This window comes from Chiloscyllium punctatum, chromosome 5, assembly GCF_047496795.1.
Source record: "Chiloscyllium punctatum isolate Juve2018m chromosome 5, sChiPun1.3, whole genome shotgun sequence".
Classification (NCBI taxonomy): Eukaryota; Metazoa; Chordata; class Chondrichthyes; order Orectolobiformes; family Hemiscylliidae; genus Chiloscyllium; species Chiloscyllium punctatum.
This window is the reverse complement of record NC_092743.1, coordinates 98,397,847-98,418,657: the sequence shown is the minus strand read 5'-3', so window position 1 is coordinate 98,418,657 and position 20,811 is coordinate 98,397,847. Positions and strand designations below refer to the sequence as shown.

Sequence of the window (20,811 nt, the reverse complement as noted above, 5' to 3'; positions counted from 1 at the left end):
GGATAGGATAAATAGACAAAGTCTTTTCCTTGGTGTGCGGGAGTCCAGAACTAGAGGGCATAGGTTTAGGGTGAGAGGGGAAAGATATAAAAGAGACCTAAGTGGCAACCTTTTCCTGCAGTGGGTGGTATGTGTATGAATGAGCTGCCAGATGAAGTGGTGGAGGCTGGTACAATTGGAATATTTAAGAGGCATTTGGATGGGTATTTGAATAGGAAAGGTTTGGAGGGATATGGGCAGGTAGGATTAAATTGGTTTGGACATCTGGTCGACATGGACGGGTTGGTTCGAAGGGTCTATTTCTGAGCTATACAACTCTATAACTCCATGAGCTGTTTTTCTGAGTAGGTATCATTTGCAACCATGTTGCACCTGTGGTCCCACCAAGGGGTGGTGAGATGCATATCCAGTTAACTTCTTTTGCCAGTGTTGAGCAAGGAATGTTAATCAGGATATTGAGCAATGCCCCATACTTTGCTTTAACTATGCATTGGGATCTCAAATATCCATCTAAACTACCAGACCAGGCAAGTGAGATTTGTATTTCTGACCTGAAAGATAGTCTCTTTTTGAGAGTGCAACTTTCCCTCGTTACTGCACTGAGACATTAATTGACTGTATAACCAGAAGTCCTGGCATGGGCATAATTCTACATCCAGCAATAGCATTGCTTAATGAAAGATACAAATAAAAATATCTTTAAAAAAAAAATGAGGTGAAGGTTTGACTGAATTGATAACAGAACTCTTTCTCATAGAACCACTTAAGAACCATTTGTTTGTAAGTTACTGTTTGAACATTTCATTAAATTCGCTTCTCTCTCTATAGAGTCATCAGCAGTATCTTGGGAGCCCCCATGCAAAGAATCTGTCATTAGCTTCCTCTTTATCCTCATCTACACAACGCTACAAATGCTACGTGTGTACTCACAATATTTTCACTGGTTCTGTCTGCTCTTTCCCTATTGTCTGCTGTCAAATGTTTTCAACATGCAGCCTCTGACAAGCTGTAGTTCTCCCCCTTTTAACCGTAGTGTGAAGACTGAAACCATCTCCTTCAGTTGCTTGCACAAGATCCAGTCCCTTTCCACAAATTCCATCTCCATCCTGTCTACTGACTTGATGCCTGAGTGTTCAAACCGCATGATCTTATTTGAATTTGACCCAAGTCTTCCATCCCATGTCCTCTCCATCGCTGGTCTCTGCTCCATCTCAGTGTATCTGCCGCTTTTGTCACCCACTGACTCAACAGTTAAAGTCCTCTCAAGGCCAACCATTCAACTCCCATGCGCTATAAACCTTACCTTATCCAAAACCTCTGCTGTCAGTTTTCTAACTTGCATCGTGATTCACTGACCTACATTGTCTCCAGATACCCCCAAATATATCAAATGCAAAAGGCCATTGCTATTTTTAATTGCCTTTGATGTCTCACCCCAATATCACCCCCTCTGTAATTCCCTGTGAACACATACTTTGCCTTCCCAAGATTCCAGCTTCTTCCACAACCCCCTTTCCTTCATTCCATTATTGGTAACATTGTCTTCAGTCAGCTAAACTCTAAAGTCTGGAATTCCCTTTGTGAACACCAACTCTATCTCTCTAGTGCCACCTTGGTTTAACCCAGTTTTTTTGAGCAAACATTTGGTCACCTCTCCTAATATTGCCTCAGTAGTCTTACTGTCAGTTTGATTTTCTCATCGAGTTTGTACGACCATGCCCTAAGATGCTTTCCTGTGGTAAAGATGTTATAGATGCATGGCAGTGAGTAACTGGACTCCACGTGCTGAACTATCAATCAGAATATTATTGAAGAGCGACTAGTATCAATTACTATTTTTGTTTCTTTTTCTTTTGGCAGAAGCAACAGTCCTGCCAGTTTCCCTGAAGTTCAAGGTGATTTCCAAACGCCATTGTTTCATCCAACTCCCATTCATCCAAAGCCTCAGCCAGGACTAGAAGTCCGCACTTACGATCCCAACACAGGAAAGCTCATCCGAAAAGATTCTCAGGGAAACAGACAATCAGTGTGTATCCAGCCTCCAGCTCCACCAGTTACGTTATCCGTTCATGGAGAACAGTCGTCATTCAGGTAATGTTTCCGGAAGACTCTCTGAACATTCTGTTGTACCTTGAAATTAGAAAAGTGTTGTGTGATGTCTCACTGACAGTATGCCATGAGAAACATGCTCATGATGTCATCACTTAAGATAGCATGTGACCTAAATGTAAAAATAAAACCTTATACTGCATCTTACTGCAGAATCATTTGAAACTTGACAATCTTATTTGAAGTAGGCTCCTCTATTGTAAACCTATAACTTAATATTAGCCCAGAATCTTGGTGTGTGAGAAATGGAACATTTGTATTTAAGTGATAGCTGTGATAAACAAACACTGGATTCTTCATTATCACATTATCCACTGTCAGATTCTTGTGTTTTAGGAGATTATGTAAGCATTGCCACATCGAGTGAAGCATCATAGTGAAAGCAAGAACATACCAAAGAGTACAAGATGCAAGACTTTGATTAAACCAGTTGTCTGTTGAAAGTTATGGTTAAACATAACCAACCAGGACATGAAGTATCATTACTAGTTGCTTCCAATGACAATTTTGTGGATTAGAAGTAAAGCAGAGAATGTATACTTTTGGAAGGAATTCTGTAATGCGTTAACTCTAGCAGGCTGTGTAGCTTGGTCTGAAGAGTGTTCAGTAAAGTGCACTATTTGTAATTGCTATCCTTCAGTGTCAGTCAGGGAACTGTGTTTCCGGTAACCTCCAATAATAACCGCCATCCAAAAAAAAGCAATAATTCATCCTGCCTTTGCCTTAATGTCTCCTGGCCACTCATACTTAAACAAGAAATAGTCCTTGGGAAAGTTTGTGGGACATAAATGAAAACTGTTCCCACACTTAAGATCGCCCATGTTATGTACCTCGTTATGAATGGTTACAACAGAGGGGCCAGTTTGTGTTCAGTTGTACTGAGAAGTTGGAAACATCGAAGTGTCAAGCACACTTTGTGACTCTTCCATTCTTTGTGAAGGTTTGGGGGTTTATTTGCTTTGCTGCAGGGTCAGTGTGTTCTCCATGTCCACAGAGACAGGAATGAGAGAAGGTATAAAACCTGTTGATTCCAGTTCATAAATTTGATTGAATAGTCATTTTTTTTTAAAAGCCTGTATTTAAAGAAAAATCTGACCTGGCAAATATGAATTTAACTGTGGTTTGAAATCTCTAACTTAGCTTATAAACAAAAGCGGATCCCTGTTTTTCGTTTATTCATTCACTTGTCACAGACATGGCTGGCTAGGCAAACATTTATTGCTGGTTCTCAGTTGCCATTGAGAAGGTGGTGACTAACTGCCCTCTTGAACGGCTGCAGTCCATTTGTTGTTGAATCATGTATGCATTTCATGTACATTTATGACAATTAGTGAATTTTTTTGAAGGAAAGCTATATACTTTACTCACTGTGAGCAAATTATTTAACTCATCTGATGAGTTTAGTAGATTTGAGTTGCAAATGTGTGAATCTTCTTTTGTCATTGAAGAGTGTAGTTCATTTATTTTATTTCCTAAATGCACAGTCTCGTTGTTATAGAAAATATTTTGAAGAGACAGCCATTTGTATCTTTGATAGTTACAATTCTTTAGAATTTGAAACCAGCCTTCCCTGGGACTGCACAAACTGTGCTCCATGATAGACGGTGGTGCACATTGCCTTATGAGTTGGGTACTTGGTTGTACAAGCATCTTGCATGCTCCCTGTGCTGGACAAAGTTAAAAATCACACAGCATCAGGTTATAGTCCAACGGGTTTTTTGGAAGCACTGGCTTTTCATGCACTGCTTCATAAGGTGGTTGTCAATCACCTGATGAAGGAGCAGAGATCCAAAAGCTAGTGCTTCCAAATAAACCTGTTGGACTATAACCTGGTGCTGTGTGATTTTTAACTTCGTCCACCTCCGTCCAACACTGGCACCTCCAAACTGGAGAAAAAGCAGGGTGAGCTGAAAAATCTCTCAAACTGCTCTCATCCGTCATCTTAGCAGAGAGAACAAGGTTGTTGCTAAAAGAATATAGTTGTTCTCGGGTTATGTTATTGAACTCTGTAAAGAAGGTAGGACTATTTTCTCGATGGAGTTGCCATCCCATGGGCTGTCTTGGAAGTTATATCAAATGGCTAAGTGAAGTCTTTATGTTCTGTCCTCTTGTTTTATCATAAGAGCTAATGAATGGTTTAAGTGAGCTCTCTGGACAGGAATCATCATGAGAAGCATGATTATGGTAAAAGGAGCAGATTGAGTCGCTGGGTTGGGGTTGGGGTTTTGGTGGTGGTGGGGGTGGGGTGGGATGGGGTTGGGGGAATGGTGGAATGCTCATTTTTCCCGGTTTTCATAGTCATTCTGCTGAAGACCGATTACAAATAAATGGACAAAGTCTTTTCTCTGGGGTGGGGGAGCCCAGAACTAGACAGCATAGGCTTAGGGTGAGAGGGGGAAGGTATAAAAGAGACCAAAGGGGCAGCTTTTTCACACAGAAGGTGGTACGTGTATGGAATGAACTGCCAGAGGAAATGGTGGAGGCTGGTACAATTGCAGCATTTGAAAGGCATCTGGATGGGTATATGAATAGGAAGAGTTTGGAGGGATATGGGCTGGGTGCTGGCACTTGAGACTAGATTTGGTTGGGATATCTGGACGGGTTGGACCGAAGGGTCTGATTCTGTGCTGTACATCTCTATGACTCGATACCTGCTTTAACCTTGGAAGTGTGAGGCCCATGGAGCATCTGGGACCTTGGTGAATGACAGGACTTACCTCCTTAACCAGCAATATGTATGGCTCGAGGCAGAAATAAAAAGTAAATGAAGGAGGAAGATGAATTGATGAAGCATGTGATGGATGAATATAAGAAATCCCACAGCTAAAGGATCAGATCTAAGCTGTGTGCACCTGCCGTAAATTAAGCAACATACAGAAGGAGGAAGAGGCTGTACAAAAGTGCCCATCCTCAATGATGAGGGAGCCCAGCGCATCAGTGCAGAAGACAAGAGTAAAGTTTTTACTAACATCTTGAGCCAGAAGTGCTGAGGCCATGATCCATCTCTACCTTCTCCTGAGGTCCTCACAATTATAAAAGCCAGTCTTCAACCAATTTGATTCATTCCACGTGATATCAAGAAGCAAATAAACACATTCATACTGCAAAGGCTATAGGCCCTGACAAGTCTTCTGGCAATGGCACTGAAGACTTGTACTTCAGAAGTAGTTGTACTGCAACCAACCTGCTGCTTACAGCTACAACAATGGCAGCTAGCTGAAGGTGTAGAAATTGCCCAGTTATGTTCTGTATACAATATGCAGGACAAATCCAACCAAGTCAGTTATCACCCCATCAGTCTGCACTTGATCAACAACGTGGACAACGGTCTCATCGACAGTGCTATCAAACAGTATTTGCTTAGAAATAACCTGCTGAGTAATGCCCGATTTGTGTTCTTGCAGAAAAACTCAGCTTCTAACCTGACTACAGACTTGGTCTAAACATGGACAGAAGAATGAAGTGAAGATCACTGGCTTTGACATCAGAGTTGCATTTAAGCAAGTGTGGCATCAAGAAGCCCTAAAGTCCATGAGAATCAGAAGGAAAAGTCTCTACTGGTTAGAGTCATACTAGCGCAATGAAAGATGGTTGTGCTTGTGGGTTTCAAGTCATTTCACTTCCAGAACAACCCTGCAGGAGTTCCTCAGTGTAGTGTCCTAGGCCCAAGCATCTTCAGCTGCTTCGTCAATGACCTTCTCTCCATCTTAATGTTAGAAGCAGGTTGTTTGCTGATGATTGCTTCACATTACTGACACCTCCTATTCTATCTCAGATTGCATATGCTGCTTTTCAGATGAATAGCAACCGACAGCAATCGTTCTGAAGTACAGCTATTTGTGGAAAACTGTTTCAAGGGCCTCATGATTTTGTGTTCAGTCATCAAGACTCATTAAGTATTCTTGTGCAACAGTACGGGTACTGATTCTTTAGAACAGGTTAATGGCTATAATGAACTGTGTCATGCGGACCAAAAAATGATTGTGAACTGCGGCATAAGTCATCATTTGACAGAAATGAATCATGGTCTGAAAATACATTTCAGTTGCCTGGCATGACAGTTATGCCTCTTTAACATCTGCAAATGTAGTTTTGTATGCAATATGAGAAAAGTGTTCTTTGCTGTTGAAACACAATGCTGCTAAACAGTTTAGATTGTGAAACCACTGTTAGAATTTTGGAAAAGTGCAAGTATCTATTTTTACTCCTACACAAGTGGCACATGCCGATGATTAGCATTTATGCACATTCTTCAAACATAGATGTTGTGTGATTGATTTACACAATTGCCTGGTCACAGTTCATGTTGTTATTCTGGCTGCTGGCATGGTAGAAATTTGCTCCTATAGTGTGGCTGTCAGCTAGATCCTGCTTTTCAACATGTGGACAGATTATATATGTATTACAAGGGAAAGGACACAAATCCAATATTCAACATGAAATCTGAACAACAATTGACTCACCCAGCCCTTTGTGGGCTATGGCTGTTATATTCTAACAAATCCTTGTGTAATGAATTTTGATCATAGACGTCTCTCTGCTGCATTTGTCAAGTATGGGCTATCTGGTCGGCATGGACAGGTTGGACCGAAGGGTCTGTTTCCATGTTGTACATCTCTATGACTCTATGACTATATCTTCTGAATGGAATATTAAGAATTTTAAGTAATTTTATGGATCATGTAAAGCTAAACTCATAGCCATTTTAGATGCATATGATTTTGCATCCAAAATTTCTTTAAACTTGATAAAATTCCTCTTGGCTAGTGTAGATGTAACATGATGGCATGTGGTTTTGGAACAGCAGTTTCCTGTTCTGGAGTCTCCTGTCTGTGTACCACTGAAATGGTGGAGCAAAGAGTGACTACAGTAATTTCTCACTTAACCTTATAGTTGTATTCCTGAAAGGTGCAACTTTAGGTGAATTAGGTTTTATCATAGTTAGGATCTATTGGACTCCTCAGGAGGAAAACATTAGCACATTATACCCTGTAAGCTGAAATACTGTAAATTCTTAAATGAAGTCACTTCTAAAATAAAGTAATTTAAAAATACAAATTGAATATGCTATTTCTTATTTGTCTCCTGCTCTCTGACTGTCCCCTTCTATTCCTCCCTCTCTCGTTCCATGACACACTCCTGCTCCCTGACAATTCCACTCTTTCTTCCCCTCCAGTCCCTGACAATCTCCATCTCTTACTCCTGATACACACTCCCACCTCCTGACTCTTACTTCCCAGCTTTAACAATGCTCTTACTTCCCAGCTTGCTCTTTTTTGTCTCTCACTCTCTTCTCACTAGGAGGGAGTTGGGGAGAGAGATAGTGAAACGGGAGGGTTGGGAAGCAAAGCAGCAAGTGTTGAGGAGGGAAGCGGCAAACGGAGGAGGATCATGGAGGGAGGTGCTGAGCAGGAGGATCTGTGCGAGAGACAGTGTTCAGGGAGAGAGGCAATGAGCAGGAGAGGCCTCTGCAAGCTAGCGCATTTGTGTCATATGTAACAATGTTGAATGGAAGTCCCGAAAGCTATGTGTACCAGCCCATTATATCAGCAGCAGAAAACACAATGATGCTGATTTAGGCCAGAGATCAGCATGTAGGTAAGATAGTTAGGTCATGAAATGGAAATGTTGTCAGAGGCTAAATTCCTGTCTTGTTAGCTGTTACACAGGGGGAGTTTGCACTTTCACTTTCTGCATCTTCAGGAAATCTTAAATGGTTCACAGCCAATTAATTATTTATCCAAGGAGAGTTGTTATGAGGGCAATTTAGGCAGTCAGTTAGCACACCAGACTCCAAAAACAGCAAATGAAGGAAAGAAAATTAGAGTCCATTAGGACTGTGTTGTCAATAGTTCGAAGCTGACATCACACTGAAACAGTTGTGATTTTATTAAAGCAGAACTGCAGCTTGATACATGACACCAATTGTTTAGAAGATGCAAATAAAAATAAAATGCCTGTTATTGTCCTTTGGTTGTGGGTGTAGCTCATTCCTTCTGCTCATAGTTTGCATCTATCCTCAAGCATGCCTCGCCTGCTCTGACTGCATTGTCAATGATCCAAATTCACTCGGGTATTCTCCTAAAACAAGAACCAAGCAAAACTGAAAATGCACACCTAATTGTCTAGCTTTCATGCCATTTATTTTACCCATGATCTGCAGTGGGTGCATTCTTTAGGCCTCTGTTATCAATTGTTTAGCCTTAGCATTAATTCTGTTTCCTTGCCGCTGATATAACCTGAAACCTTGGTGACGGTGGGTTCTAATTAGAATCTGGTTTAAAATAGGCTCCAAACCTTCAGGAATTAGACCACCTTAGTAAAACTATCTTGGGAATAAATATGGGGGAGGAGTAGAAGAGCTGAAGGAAAAACTTAAATGCACAGCCACTGTTGCTGGGAAACTATTATAATCACCTTCAAAGAATGACGACCTTTGGGTACAAGATATTCAGTATTTACTGCTACAAAGCAATTAATTAGATTTTTGTTCTCTCGCTCCCTATTGAAGATTTGTTATGCTCTTTTGCTGTACCTTGATCATTGGTGCTTTACTTGTGTCTGGAATATTTTTGGACTTAATTGGTTTTTGGTTTACAGTGTATTTATGCCGCAGTGTTTATGATACAGTATTCTGTATCTTCATGCATGAATAAAATTATGGTATAATTCAGAAACGGATCTCTTGTCTGACCTTGTCATGTTACTAACTGAAAATCGTATTTCCTGCCACTGCAGATAACTCCTACCTCCTCTTTAATTTCTCTCCTTCCTCACCTTTATCTCTCTCAAGATCCTTTATTGAAGAAAAGAGGTCCCTTTAAGACTTGCATAACATTTGTGACATTGTGCAAGAATATATTTTAACTCCCCCTAGGTAAAAAGTTGAGGGAAGTCATTATTCACACATTTTTCATTGCCTCTACAATTCCTATAAATGGCTGAAAAACATATTGGACCTCTGCCAGATATCACAGATGACTTCCTCTCACGAGTGGAGGGGTGTTGATTTGAATGACCTCCTCTGAGCTGTAATTTATATGATTTATGAAACCTGCGGTTTCTGAAAATGAATGTGATAAAAATGCCGTGTTCTTCATGATTTTCATCTTTTCTTTTCAAACAGTCGTGATGTTCGCTGTTGTGGCGCAATTTAAAAAGAAAAGTGCTGTATTAACTTTGAATTTAAAAATGGCCCATTTATGTTTTAAGCCTTCAGCCAATGATTTGAGACAGTGGTAGCAATTAGTTAATATAATAGCTATCACACAGTTTAATTACTTAATTAAGGCATTATGTATTATTACTGCTTTTAGTTGATATATTATTGGTGATCACATTATAATTTAATTGATGCATTATATACCACAACACACACTGTCCTTCTGGTTAGTAAATTGCATGCTATGTCATAAGTCTAATTATTTTAATTGGTAGAGATATAGATTGATGTTTATTTCAGCCTAAAGACTAACCTTGGACTCATTGACAGGATGTCTTAGTTTATACATTATAAATTGGTGCATAATACTTTCCAAACATTAAATTATTAAGTGGAAAAAGTTAGAAAGTATCATTGAGTATTGGAACTCAATATGAATTGGGGTTGCATGGTTACATGTTCCAAAGTTGTTAAAGGCTACATTATTGAATTTAAATTATTTGATCATGCATAAAATGTTGAACATTCATAACTAAAGCTGAGGAGGGTGGTCGAGACTTGTTCTTCATTCATCAGAATGTATGAGAGGCTATATGCTACTCTTTGCACATGCTTCTCTCCCTTTCCTGGTATGACTCTTATTATTACCATTAATTTAAGATGTGTTTGACTATAAATAAGTTGTAACTAATACTGTGAAGAACTAAATCTAAGCCTGGACCCTTACTAGATGAAGTATCACCTTAAATGGGAAAATACTATTCTATAAGTAAAAGATGAAAATGTGTTGCTGGAAAAGCGCAGCAGGTCAGGCAGCATCCAAGGAGCAGGCAAATCGATGTTTCGGGCATGAGCCCTTCTTCAGGAATGAGGAAGGTGTGCCAAGCAGGCTAAGATAAAAGGTAGGGAGGAGGGACTTGGGGGAGGGGCGTGGGAATGTGATAGGTGGAAGGAGGTAAAGGTGAGGGTGATAGGCCGGAGTAGGGGTGGGGGCAGAGAGGTCAGGAAGAAGATTGCAGGTTAAGAAGGTGGTGCTGAGTTCGAGGGTTGGGACTGAGACAAGGTGGGAGGAGGGGAAATAAGGAAACTGGAGAAATCTGAATTCATCCCTTGTGGTTGGAGGGTTCCTAGGCGGAAGATGAGGCGCTCTTCCTCCAGCATTCGATGGCAATGGAGGAGTCCAAGGTCCTGCATGTCCTTGGTGGAGTGGGAGGGGAGTTGAAGTATTGGGCCACGGGGTGGTTGGGTTGGCTGGTCCTCTATATTGGGGAGACAGCCACCTACTTGCGGAACGTTTCAGAGAACACCTCTGGGACACCCGGACCAACCAACCCAACCACCCCGTGGCCTAACACTTCAACTCCCCTCCCACTCCACCAAGGACATGCAAGTCCTTGGACTCCTCCATCGTCAGACCATAGCAACACGACAGCTGGAAGAAGAGCGCCTCATCTTCCGCCTAGGAACCCTCCAACCACAAGGATGAACTCAGATTTCTCCAGTTTCCTCATTTCCCCTCACCCCACCTTGTCTCAGCACCACCTTCTTAACCTGCAATCTTCTTCCTGACCTCTCCACCCCCACCCCCACTCCGGCCTATCGCCCTCACCTTTACCTCCTTCCATCTATCGCATTTCCAACGCCCCTCCCCCAAGTCCCTCCTCCCTACCTTTTATCTTAGCCTGCTTGGCACACCTTCCTCATTCCTGAAGAAGAGCTCCTGCCCAAAACATCGATTCTCCTGCTCCTTGGATGCTGCCTGACCTGCTGCGCTTTTCCAGCAACACATTTTCAGCTCTGATCTCCAGCATCTGCAGTCCTCACTTTCTCCGGGTGTCCCAGAGGTGTTCTCTGAAATGTTCCGCAAGTAGGCAGCCTGTCTCCCCAATTTGGAGGACCAGCCAACCCAACCACCCCGTGGCCCAATACTTCAACTCCCCTCCCACTCCACCAAGGATATGCAGGTCCTTGGACTCCTCCATCGCCAGACCATAGCAACACAATGGCTGGAGGAAGAGCGCCTCTTCTTCCACCTAGGAATCCTCCAACCACAAGGGATGAATTCAGACTTCTCCAGTTTCCTCATTTCCCGTCCTCCCACCTTGTCTCAGTCCCAACCCTCGAACTCAGCACCACCTTCTTAACCTGCAATCTTCTTCCTGACCTCTCTGTCCCCACCCCTACTCCGGCCTATCACCCTCACCTTTACCTCCTTCCACCTATCGCATTCCCACACCCCTCCCCCAAGTCCCTCCTCCCTACCTTTTATCTTAGCCTGCTTGGCACACCTTCCTCATTCCTGAAGGTAAAAGATGTTTCGTGGAGCAGACAGTCTATTAATGGATCAAGGATGATATAGACATAAGTTCCTTGAATCGGTGCTGGAATTGATTGAATTCCGTCCTGGGTTCTTAGCATTTGAATTTGTAAAGCATTGGTCAGATTTATGTACGAAGTTAATCAGGAAAGAATAGTTGACCAGTTTCACGTTACTTTCTATACGTCCTTTTTGTGACCGCTAATTCATATCCCATCCAGAACCTCATCTCTCGACTTTGTTAAGTTTTATTTCCCTGTTGCATGCTCTAGCTATCTTGGTATGCTGCACTGACCTAAATATGTTGATTGTGTAGTTTTCTTAAAAAGAAAATTCTCCAGAGTTGCAAATGATTTTTTGACAAAAAAAAACTTGTGCAGTTAGTTCCAGGAACTGTGCTCACAGACACAGGTTCCAGATCTGATAACGCCTCCATTTTAAAAGTTGCATCCTTATCTTCAGATCCATTGATGACTACTTCCCTCTATATCTCTGTAACCTACCTATAATTTTCCTAGATCTCTGCATTCCTCCCATCTGGTCTCTTCAACATCCTGGATTTCTATCACTGCTTTGGAAGTCTGGATCCTAAGCTCTGGAACTCTTCCTTTAAATCTCTATCCCTCACCATCCTTAGTTAAGCCTCCTTTGACCCTTCTTCTTTGACTAAGCTTTTAATTGCCTATCCTAATATCTCTTCTCATAGCTTGGTGTTATTTCCTGGTATGATTTCTTTTGGTCCCCTGTCAGGATAATGTTTGAGTAAAGTTTACTTATTTTGGAGTCATGTGATAGTATAGCATAGAAAAGAGCCATTTTGTCCAGTAGTGCCTAGTTAATGGACTTACTGTCCATTCAGTATTACAATTTAACTCTAATTCTCCCTTTTTCCTCTGCTGTTCCTCTGTTTCTTTCCAAATCCTCAAATTTCATTGGTCAAAGTCAATGGAACTCACTCAATGCTATCAAATGTCTAGCCTCCTCATACCATAACCAAAACCATGTGGCATTTGAAAGGAAAATAGAAAACATTCTGGTAACTCCAACAATCTAAGCACTGGCATCTCCTTGACTGTTTGCTTGTGAAAAGGCTGACATCAAGGTAAGTCATGTTATGTGAAAAGGTGACCGCCAGACCATGCTAAGTTCCAACTATGAATCAGCTTTCCAGGTATGTCCAAAGCCAGCTATCAAACTCTTCAGGAACCCCCACTATTGCTGCACAACTTGACACCACCTTATAGTTTGCCATTGCTCCTCCAAGTGAGATAAGAAATGAATGAAAACAGCTTCAAGATCAGATCGTCAATACTTCAAATAATGAAATAGACGTCTAGTTCCGTTTTTCATCCCTGTGCCAAATGTATTTTTCTAACAGCTCACACTTCCAGCAAGTTATTGTGCCAAAATACTTTGAACTGCACAGGAAATATCTGACAACTCCTATGCAGCAATATACTTTATAGCAGCAAGCTTTGACTCTGTAAATACAATGGAATGATTTAAAGCAATAACGTAGCATTCCTTACCTTTCCTGTTCTTCACCAAGTAATTGAGTAGGCTTTTAATATAGTCTCTGCTGGCATTTGCAGAAGATCACTTTGGGAATCTCGACTATCTCTTTGCTTGAATAGAAGAGCTACATATAGAAGACTGACAATCAGGAGACCATCCCGCAATATAAGTGCACTTTCCAATTGATCCAGGAGTGGAATTACTTTTGAAAAGGTCAATCTGAACTGACAACAAAAGTTAATACACAGGAATGGATGTGACTTAGTTTAGTGGCCCTCATGTCTTTGCAAATAACCTGGATTTAACACCTCAAGTTCTCAATCTCTGTTGCCAAGACCCATTCACAAAAGACAATACTGTGGAAGGTACTGTGTGAGATTATTTTCAAGGTAAGAAGACCAAAGCTACACACGATACTTCAGGTATGGTCTCACTAGTGTATAGCTGCACTTAAAATAAAACCTTACTTAACTCCTGTTGGATTTATTGCCAATGTACCATTTGCCTTTTTAGCTATTTACTTAGTTTCAAGAGCAATGTACAAGGACATTTCCCAATCTATCATCATTTTAATAATACTCTGCCATTCTGTTTTTCTTAATGAAGAAGGTAGCTTAACATTTAATCACATTATAGATGTCATGTATTTGCCTTCTCACTCAACTTGTCTAAGTTGTCCTGAAGCACCTTTACATCGCCCTCACCATTTTCACTCTCACCTAACTTTGTGTTAACAACAAACTTGGAAATATTCTTTCATCCGAGTCATTGATAAATATTGTGCATAGCTTGGGCATAACACTAGTCCCTGAAGACCTTATCTGTTCCAACCTTCCACTCTTAAAATGACTCATTTATGCTTAATGTCTACTTTGTGTCTGCCAACCAATTCTCAATCCCATATATTTGAATTTTAAATAATAACCTCTTTGTGAGACTTTCTTGAAAGCTTTCTGAAAATCCAAATACCACCACATCTACTGCTGCTTCCTCATCTGGTCTGCTAGTTATGCCCTCAAAAGACTCCAGTATTTGGTCCAATCCAGGTTGCCTTTCATAAATCCATGTTGACTTTGTGTAATCTTGTTGGTAATTTTCAATAGTCCTTTCAGATCTTTCATCATTGTTAAGGACCAGGCCAGACCCCCTCAAAACATTTCAAGAAAGTTGAAAACTTTCAAAACTTTGCTAGTTGTTTTCAGCAGGAGTGGTGCAGCTGACCCAACCACTTAGTTTTAAACAAAACGGAATTTACTTGCAAGATTACAGAATGTAACACAAACACAACAGAACAGAATATATAATAACGTAACCTATCCAAAAACCCAACTTAATAATGCTGTTCCAAGTACTTACAATAATCTCCATTAATACCCCTATGCAAAAAAAATGAAAAATCCAACGTACGTTCTTACAGGTGAGATGTCAGAGAGAGGGAAGATCAGCATAGACCTGCTTCTTTGGGTCCAGCAGCTTCACAACAGACTGCCTGCTTTTACCATACCAAACCAGAGAAAAGCTGAGCTAGGAGAAATGGCTACTCCTCTTTCATTGTGCAAGTGTTTTTTTTAAACTGAAAACCTTTTGCCTGAGGAAGTATCTGTTAGCTATAATCAAATTGGCTCTAAAACCCTTCAAATTTAGAATTCCCAGAGTCTCTGGGTTTGCGATCTTCTGAAAAAAAATACCGAAGGACAATATAACAACATCACATCATAGACTTCAGCGTTTTCACTACTACTGTTAGTCCTACTGCTATTAGGTTGTAATTCTCCCTTTTCCCTTTTTTTTAAACAGTAGGGTTACATTTGCTACACTCAAATCTGCTAGGACTGAATCCACAAAAGTTTGGAAGGTGATAACCACAATTTCAAGGGCCACCTTATTTAGTAGCATGGGATATAGATTATGAGGCTCTAGGAATTTAGAACTTATTTTAAGAAAAGGCTTGAGAGTTTATTAGGACTTAAAGCTGACAGATTTTCAGAGCCTGATAATCTGTATCCCAAAGTTCCTTCAATTTTTCTTCCCAATAGACCCTTGCTTGCCTAGTACCTCTGAGAAGTTTTATTGTATTTCTTCTGTGAAGACAGAACAAAATTCGTTAGTTGGAGCAAATTACTGCAGATGCTGGAGTCTGTAGTGAAAGCAAAAATGCTGGACATCATAGTGGGTCCGACAACATTCTTGAAGAGTCATCTTGACTCAAAACGTTAGCTTGCTCTCTCTCCATGAATGCTGCCTGACCATTGTGATCTCCAGCATTTGTCATTTTCAGAACAAAATTAATGTTTAATTCTTGTGCCATTTCCTTGTCTTCCATTATCAATTCTACTGTTTCAGACTATGAGTGGCTTACATTTGTCTTCACTAATCTTTTTCTTTTTGCATATTTATAGAAGCTCTTACAGTCTGTTTTATGTTCCTTCCAAACTTATGCTCAAACCCTTTATTTTCCCCTCCTAATCAATTTCTTGGTCCTCCGTTGTTGAATTGATAACTGTTGCCCATCCTTAAGCTTGCTACTTTTTCTAGCAACTTTATATAACTCCTCTTTAAATCCAATGTTATTCGATTTTTTTTCTCTTGTTAAGTATTTTTGGAACACTTCTTTCCTGTTGAGTCCTTTTTTGCCTGAAAAACAAATAAATGCATTCGTAGTGGGCAATTAATTTGATTTTGGGCCAGTGCATTGCACTGTATAATTGCAGTTCAACCAGCAATTGTTCTAGCTGAAAACGTAACAAATCTCTTGCAGACGTATCAGCTTGAGATATTCTAAATGATTTACCCTACCTGAACAGAATTGTTCAGTAGAAATGAAGTCCCATTTTGACTTTTATCTTTAAAGTAGAGGGTTATTTTAAAACAAAATTGTGGAATCTGGGTGCCAAGCCCAGTATTTGATGCTATTCCCTAATTTCCTTTGAACTGAGTGATGTGCTAGACTGTTTGAGGGCAGTTAACAGGCAATCACATTGCTCTAGATCTGAAGGGCAGCAGGTTTCCTTCACCAAAGGGCATTAAGCGAACCAGAAGGATTTTTACAATAATTGACAATGGTTTTATGGTCACTGCTCAACATCATTTCCTGATTTATTAATTAAATTCATTGATTTAAATTCCACCAACTGCAAGAGTGGGATTTGAACCGATGTCTGCAAACAATTTACATGAGCCTCTGGATTTCTAACCCTATGACAGTGCTACTGCACCACCATCTCCCCATGTTTTGGGATACTTTGAATATGTTCAGCATCAAGGTGGTAATTATTCAAAAGCAGCTTTGCCAAGCCCTGTCATTTGTATGCCTGCTGCAATGCTCCTGGAGTGACTGTGCTGCTGGGAATTTAGCAATGGCAGGTGCCTTCCAGCAAGACAGTGGAAATTCTTTTAAGGTTTTAAATACCAATCATGGATGTTCCTGGCTTGTGACTGACCAAAATGGAGGATCCTCATTAAAGATGGCACCCAACCCATTTTGACCAAAACACGAAGGGGTGATGTTGAAGTGTTCCAGAGAGCCTGTGAACCAATTGCCCCATCACCTCAACCCTTCAAGCAACACCTGTCCCAAAAGTGGCGGAATCGACAGATTGTGGAATGGACTTATCTGCCATCTCAGATCCTATCTAACAAGCTTTGAAGCATGATATTCGATGCAGGAATTTCCTAATAAAGTAAAGAGCACTTTGTAATATTTTATTTTGCTATTTTCAGGCCTGATATTGGCCCTGAAAGCAATTTCAGGTGATAAAGATACATTAGAATTTACTGAATTTGACAAGATAATATTGATACCAACATGTTAAATAAGCTGAATGACAATACTTGGGTTTTTTTTTCCAACAAAACAAACACTGTTACACAATGTCAATTTTGTAGTGTTTTTAAGTAACACTTGAGATGGAGATGGTTAGTGGTCAAAACAATGCAATGTTTTTATTCTCGTGTGTATAGGGGGATACTACACAAGAGAGACTGCCCAACAAACAGAAATTTCATTATATACTTGTACACTTTACAATCACACTTGTTAGTCAGGCATACGCTTAGTCGTATAACCATAAACAGCATGAGAGAATTACAGTACCAATGTCTTTTTAGAAGGCTAAATGATTTCTGTTTCAGATTAATGCTTTCCATTGTAAGACTAATCTAGCTCCTGCAGTGACATGACCGGTGACCATGTTCCTTAAAAATGCAAACAGACTCCCAAATTGCAGCAATTATCTCTCTGCAATGTTAAACTAGTTTCTATTTTATATACATTATTGTGGTTGTGTCTCTTTTTGTCTCACTAAGTGGTTCATGTCTCCTATAGGTCTGAGTAGTTCTGAATTAAGCTGACATTCAATATGTTTTGTTTTGAAATGTCTCAGCCACGTGTCAATCCCACACCCAGTCTGCTCATAACCCATATGTTCTTCGATATATCTGTATAATTGTTTAATTAATTTCTGCAACTGTACACACCCACAAAATTGTCCATTTTCATCTGATTCTAAAGGAGAAGAATACTGTGTAAAATATTACCACAGTGCATAGTAAAAAGATAATCAGAAAGATGATGGCTTCCATTAGTCATTTTAACTGAATATCAATGAGATGTTATCACAATATAATTTTTTTAACAGTTCAGCTTCTATACGACCACAGAGTTTTGCAAAAAAATAACATTACAGACACTGACTGATGGTTTTTTTTTTATTATCAGTGAAATTGTATTGCATTTCACTGTTTAGCACCAAACTGATTGCCAAGGAATGTCCTGAGCTGTAATCCAACTCCTTTAAGTCTGGTAATAAAACTTGACATAATAAAAATGGCATGGGTCTTCTGCACCTTAATAAAACTTTAATGTGTCGTGGAAAGAATACCATTTCTCACACGCATGCTCAGAATGCCATTCCGTTCAGTACCATGTTGTGCACTTCTTCCTCTAGGCAAAAGTGAGGACTGCAGATGCTGAAGATCAGAGTCTAGATTAGAGTGGTGCTGGAAAAGCACAGCAGGTCAGGCAACATCCGAGGAGCAGGAAAATCGACGTTTCAGTCAAAAGCCCTCCCTTGCTGAGCTACTGTGCCACTCCTTCCTGTCAAGGTGGATTCACACAGTTGATCTATTTCTTCAATGTATAACCACAATGCATTCACAGTCAACTTGGGTTGTTGTCAAATGACTCACACTAACAGCGCTTAGAAACATACTTCATATATTTCATATTCTTTTGATATACCATTGAAAACACAATTGTATAAGTGGGAAAAAGTTACTGACTTTGCTAATGGTGTGAACATCCTTTTCCTCCTAGACTCATTTGCAATTCCTTGCATCAATCATAGCCCACAATTGTTACGAAAATACTTGCCACAACATGTGCTCCTGCTAACTGCCTGTCAATGATCGTGCATCACGGCATTAATTAAGTGGTTCTGTAATTCATTCTATTTCTTCCTCGAATGAGATTTTGGTGATGAGCAGTTTGTCATATATTGTGGCATGTCGACAAACTGGTATAGACTTAAGTTTGGCAGGTCATTTAATTCTCTTCAAAACTCATTCCTACACCAAGCAACACTAGTATGATCTGATACTTTGAGAAATTAAACTCGTTGATCTCTATATACACGTTCAAGTGCAGACATGGTAATTTATCATTGGAATGGGAGAGTCATGTTGTGTTACGGATTAGCTATGATCTGGATGAATGAACCACTCCTGGTTTTATGCTTACCTATTGTCTTCCAGTATGTCTCTCCATGACAATCTAGGAATAAAGGAGCATACCTGACATCTAGACAACGTTCATAACCATGAATGAACCATAAACCTTGTTAACTCTGTGAACTAATTGGGAAATAAATGAGGAATATTGTTCCGCTTTGGATATCAAATTGACTATGAGTCCAAGTGCAACACAGAGCAGACAGAAAACAAAGCCTCTTCTAATTTATCCTAACAACCTGCTATAATCCTTTTGATATACCACTAACTACACCTACTACCATTTCTTCTGATTCCCTCTACTTTAGACATTTTCTAACCATTGATTAAATAAAGATAGTCAAGTAAGTAAAAGGCAATTTGATTGAAACATAAGGCCACAAAAAATATGAAGAGGAACAAGCCATTCATCCCCTTGAGCCTGTTCCGCTGTTCTATCAGATCGTGTCTGATCCAACATTCCTCACATCCACTTTCCTGCCCTTTCCCTGTAACTCATGATTCCCCTACTGATCATGAACCTATCTATCTCAGTCTTAAATCTACACAAGAACTCTGCCCTCCCCCAACGTTCCTCTAGCTCTATGTGGGAATAAATTCCAAAGACTAACAACCCTCAGAGAAGAAATTCCTCCTCACCTCAGTCTTAAATTAGTGCCTTTATTCTGAGATTATGCCCTTTGGTCCTAGACTCTCCCATGAAAGGAAACAGTCTCTCAGCATTTGCCCTCTCAAGCCCCTTAGAATCCTGTATGTTTCAATGAGATTGCTTTTCATTCTTATAAACTCCAGTGAGTAGAGTCATAACCAGTTTAGCCTTCGCTCAAACAGCAATCTCTCCAGACCAGGGATTAACCTGCTGAAGCTTCTGTGACTGAAATGATACCTTTCCTTAAACAAGATGACCAAACAGCTCTCAGTATTCCAGACGTAGTTTCACCAGTACCTTGTACATTTGCAGTAAGACTTATACTTCCAACTCTCTTGAAGTACGGGCCAACATTCCATTATCCTTCCTGATTAGATTAGATTCCCTACAGTGTGGAAACAGGCCCTTCGGCACAACAAGTCCACACCAACCCTCCGAAGAGTAACCCACCCAGACCCATTTCCCTCTGAATAATGCAGCGAACACTATGGGCAATTTAGCATGACCAATTCACCTGGCCTGCACATCTTTGGATTGTGAGAGGAAACTGGAGCACCCAAAAGAAACCCACACAGACACAGGGAGAATGTGCAAACTCCACACAGACAGTCACCCGAGGCTGGAATCGAACCTGATCCTGTGGTGCTGTGAGACACCACTGAACCACCGTGCCGCCCTGCTGCCTCAGTGTGCTAGCTTTCTGTATTTCTTGCACAGTACCAGTAAGGGTCCCTTTGTGTTGCAGCTCTCTGCGGTTCTTCCCCATTTAAATAATATTCTGATCTTTTGTTTGCCTTTCTAAAATGAAAAACTTTGCATTTTCCCACATTGTGCTCATTTTCCAACTTCTTGCCCACTTAGTTAACCTATCATTATCTCTCTGTTAATTTTTTCCATTCCTCTTGCAACTTGTCTTTCCAGCTATTTTTATATCATTGCAAATATGGCTACAGTACATTCACTTCCTTCCTCCAAGTCAGTATTATATTGTAAATAGTTGGAGTCCTTGTGGAAGCCTAGTGGTTGTAGGTTGCCATTCTGAAGAAGACCCCCATATTCCCACTCACTGTTTCATGCCCATGAGCCAATTCTCTATCTGTGCCAGTATACTGCCTCCAACATACGGGCTGTTTTATGTTATGTCTTAACCTTTTGTGAGCTATCTTGATGCCTTCTGGAAGCCCAAATACAACACATCTACTGGTCCCCTCTATCCAATCTGGTTGAGACTTGCTCGAAAAACATAATTTCCCTTTCATGAAGCCATGCTGACTCTATTCAAATAGTTTTATGATTTTCTAAATGTTCTGCAATTTCTTCTAATACTTTTCT

General features: G+C 40.4%; 1 protein-coding gene across 2 annotated transcripts in view; it reads left to right on the top strand.

Moving 5' to 3' along the window:
- Positions 1-20,811, top strand: part of ctdp1 (CTD (carboxy-terminal domain, RNA polymerase II, polypeptide A) phosphatase, subunit 1) — a 294,156-nt gene that overhangs the window by 133,457 nt on the left and 139,888 nt on the right. For both annotated transcript variants that reach the window (XM_072570837.1, XM_072570839.1), the window contains one exon: positions 1,861-2,091. In XM_072570837.1, coding sequence (XP_072426938.1) covers positions 1,861-2,091 — 231 coding nt within the window. The remainder of the gene's footprint in view (positions 1-1,860; positions 2,092-20,811) is intronic.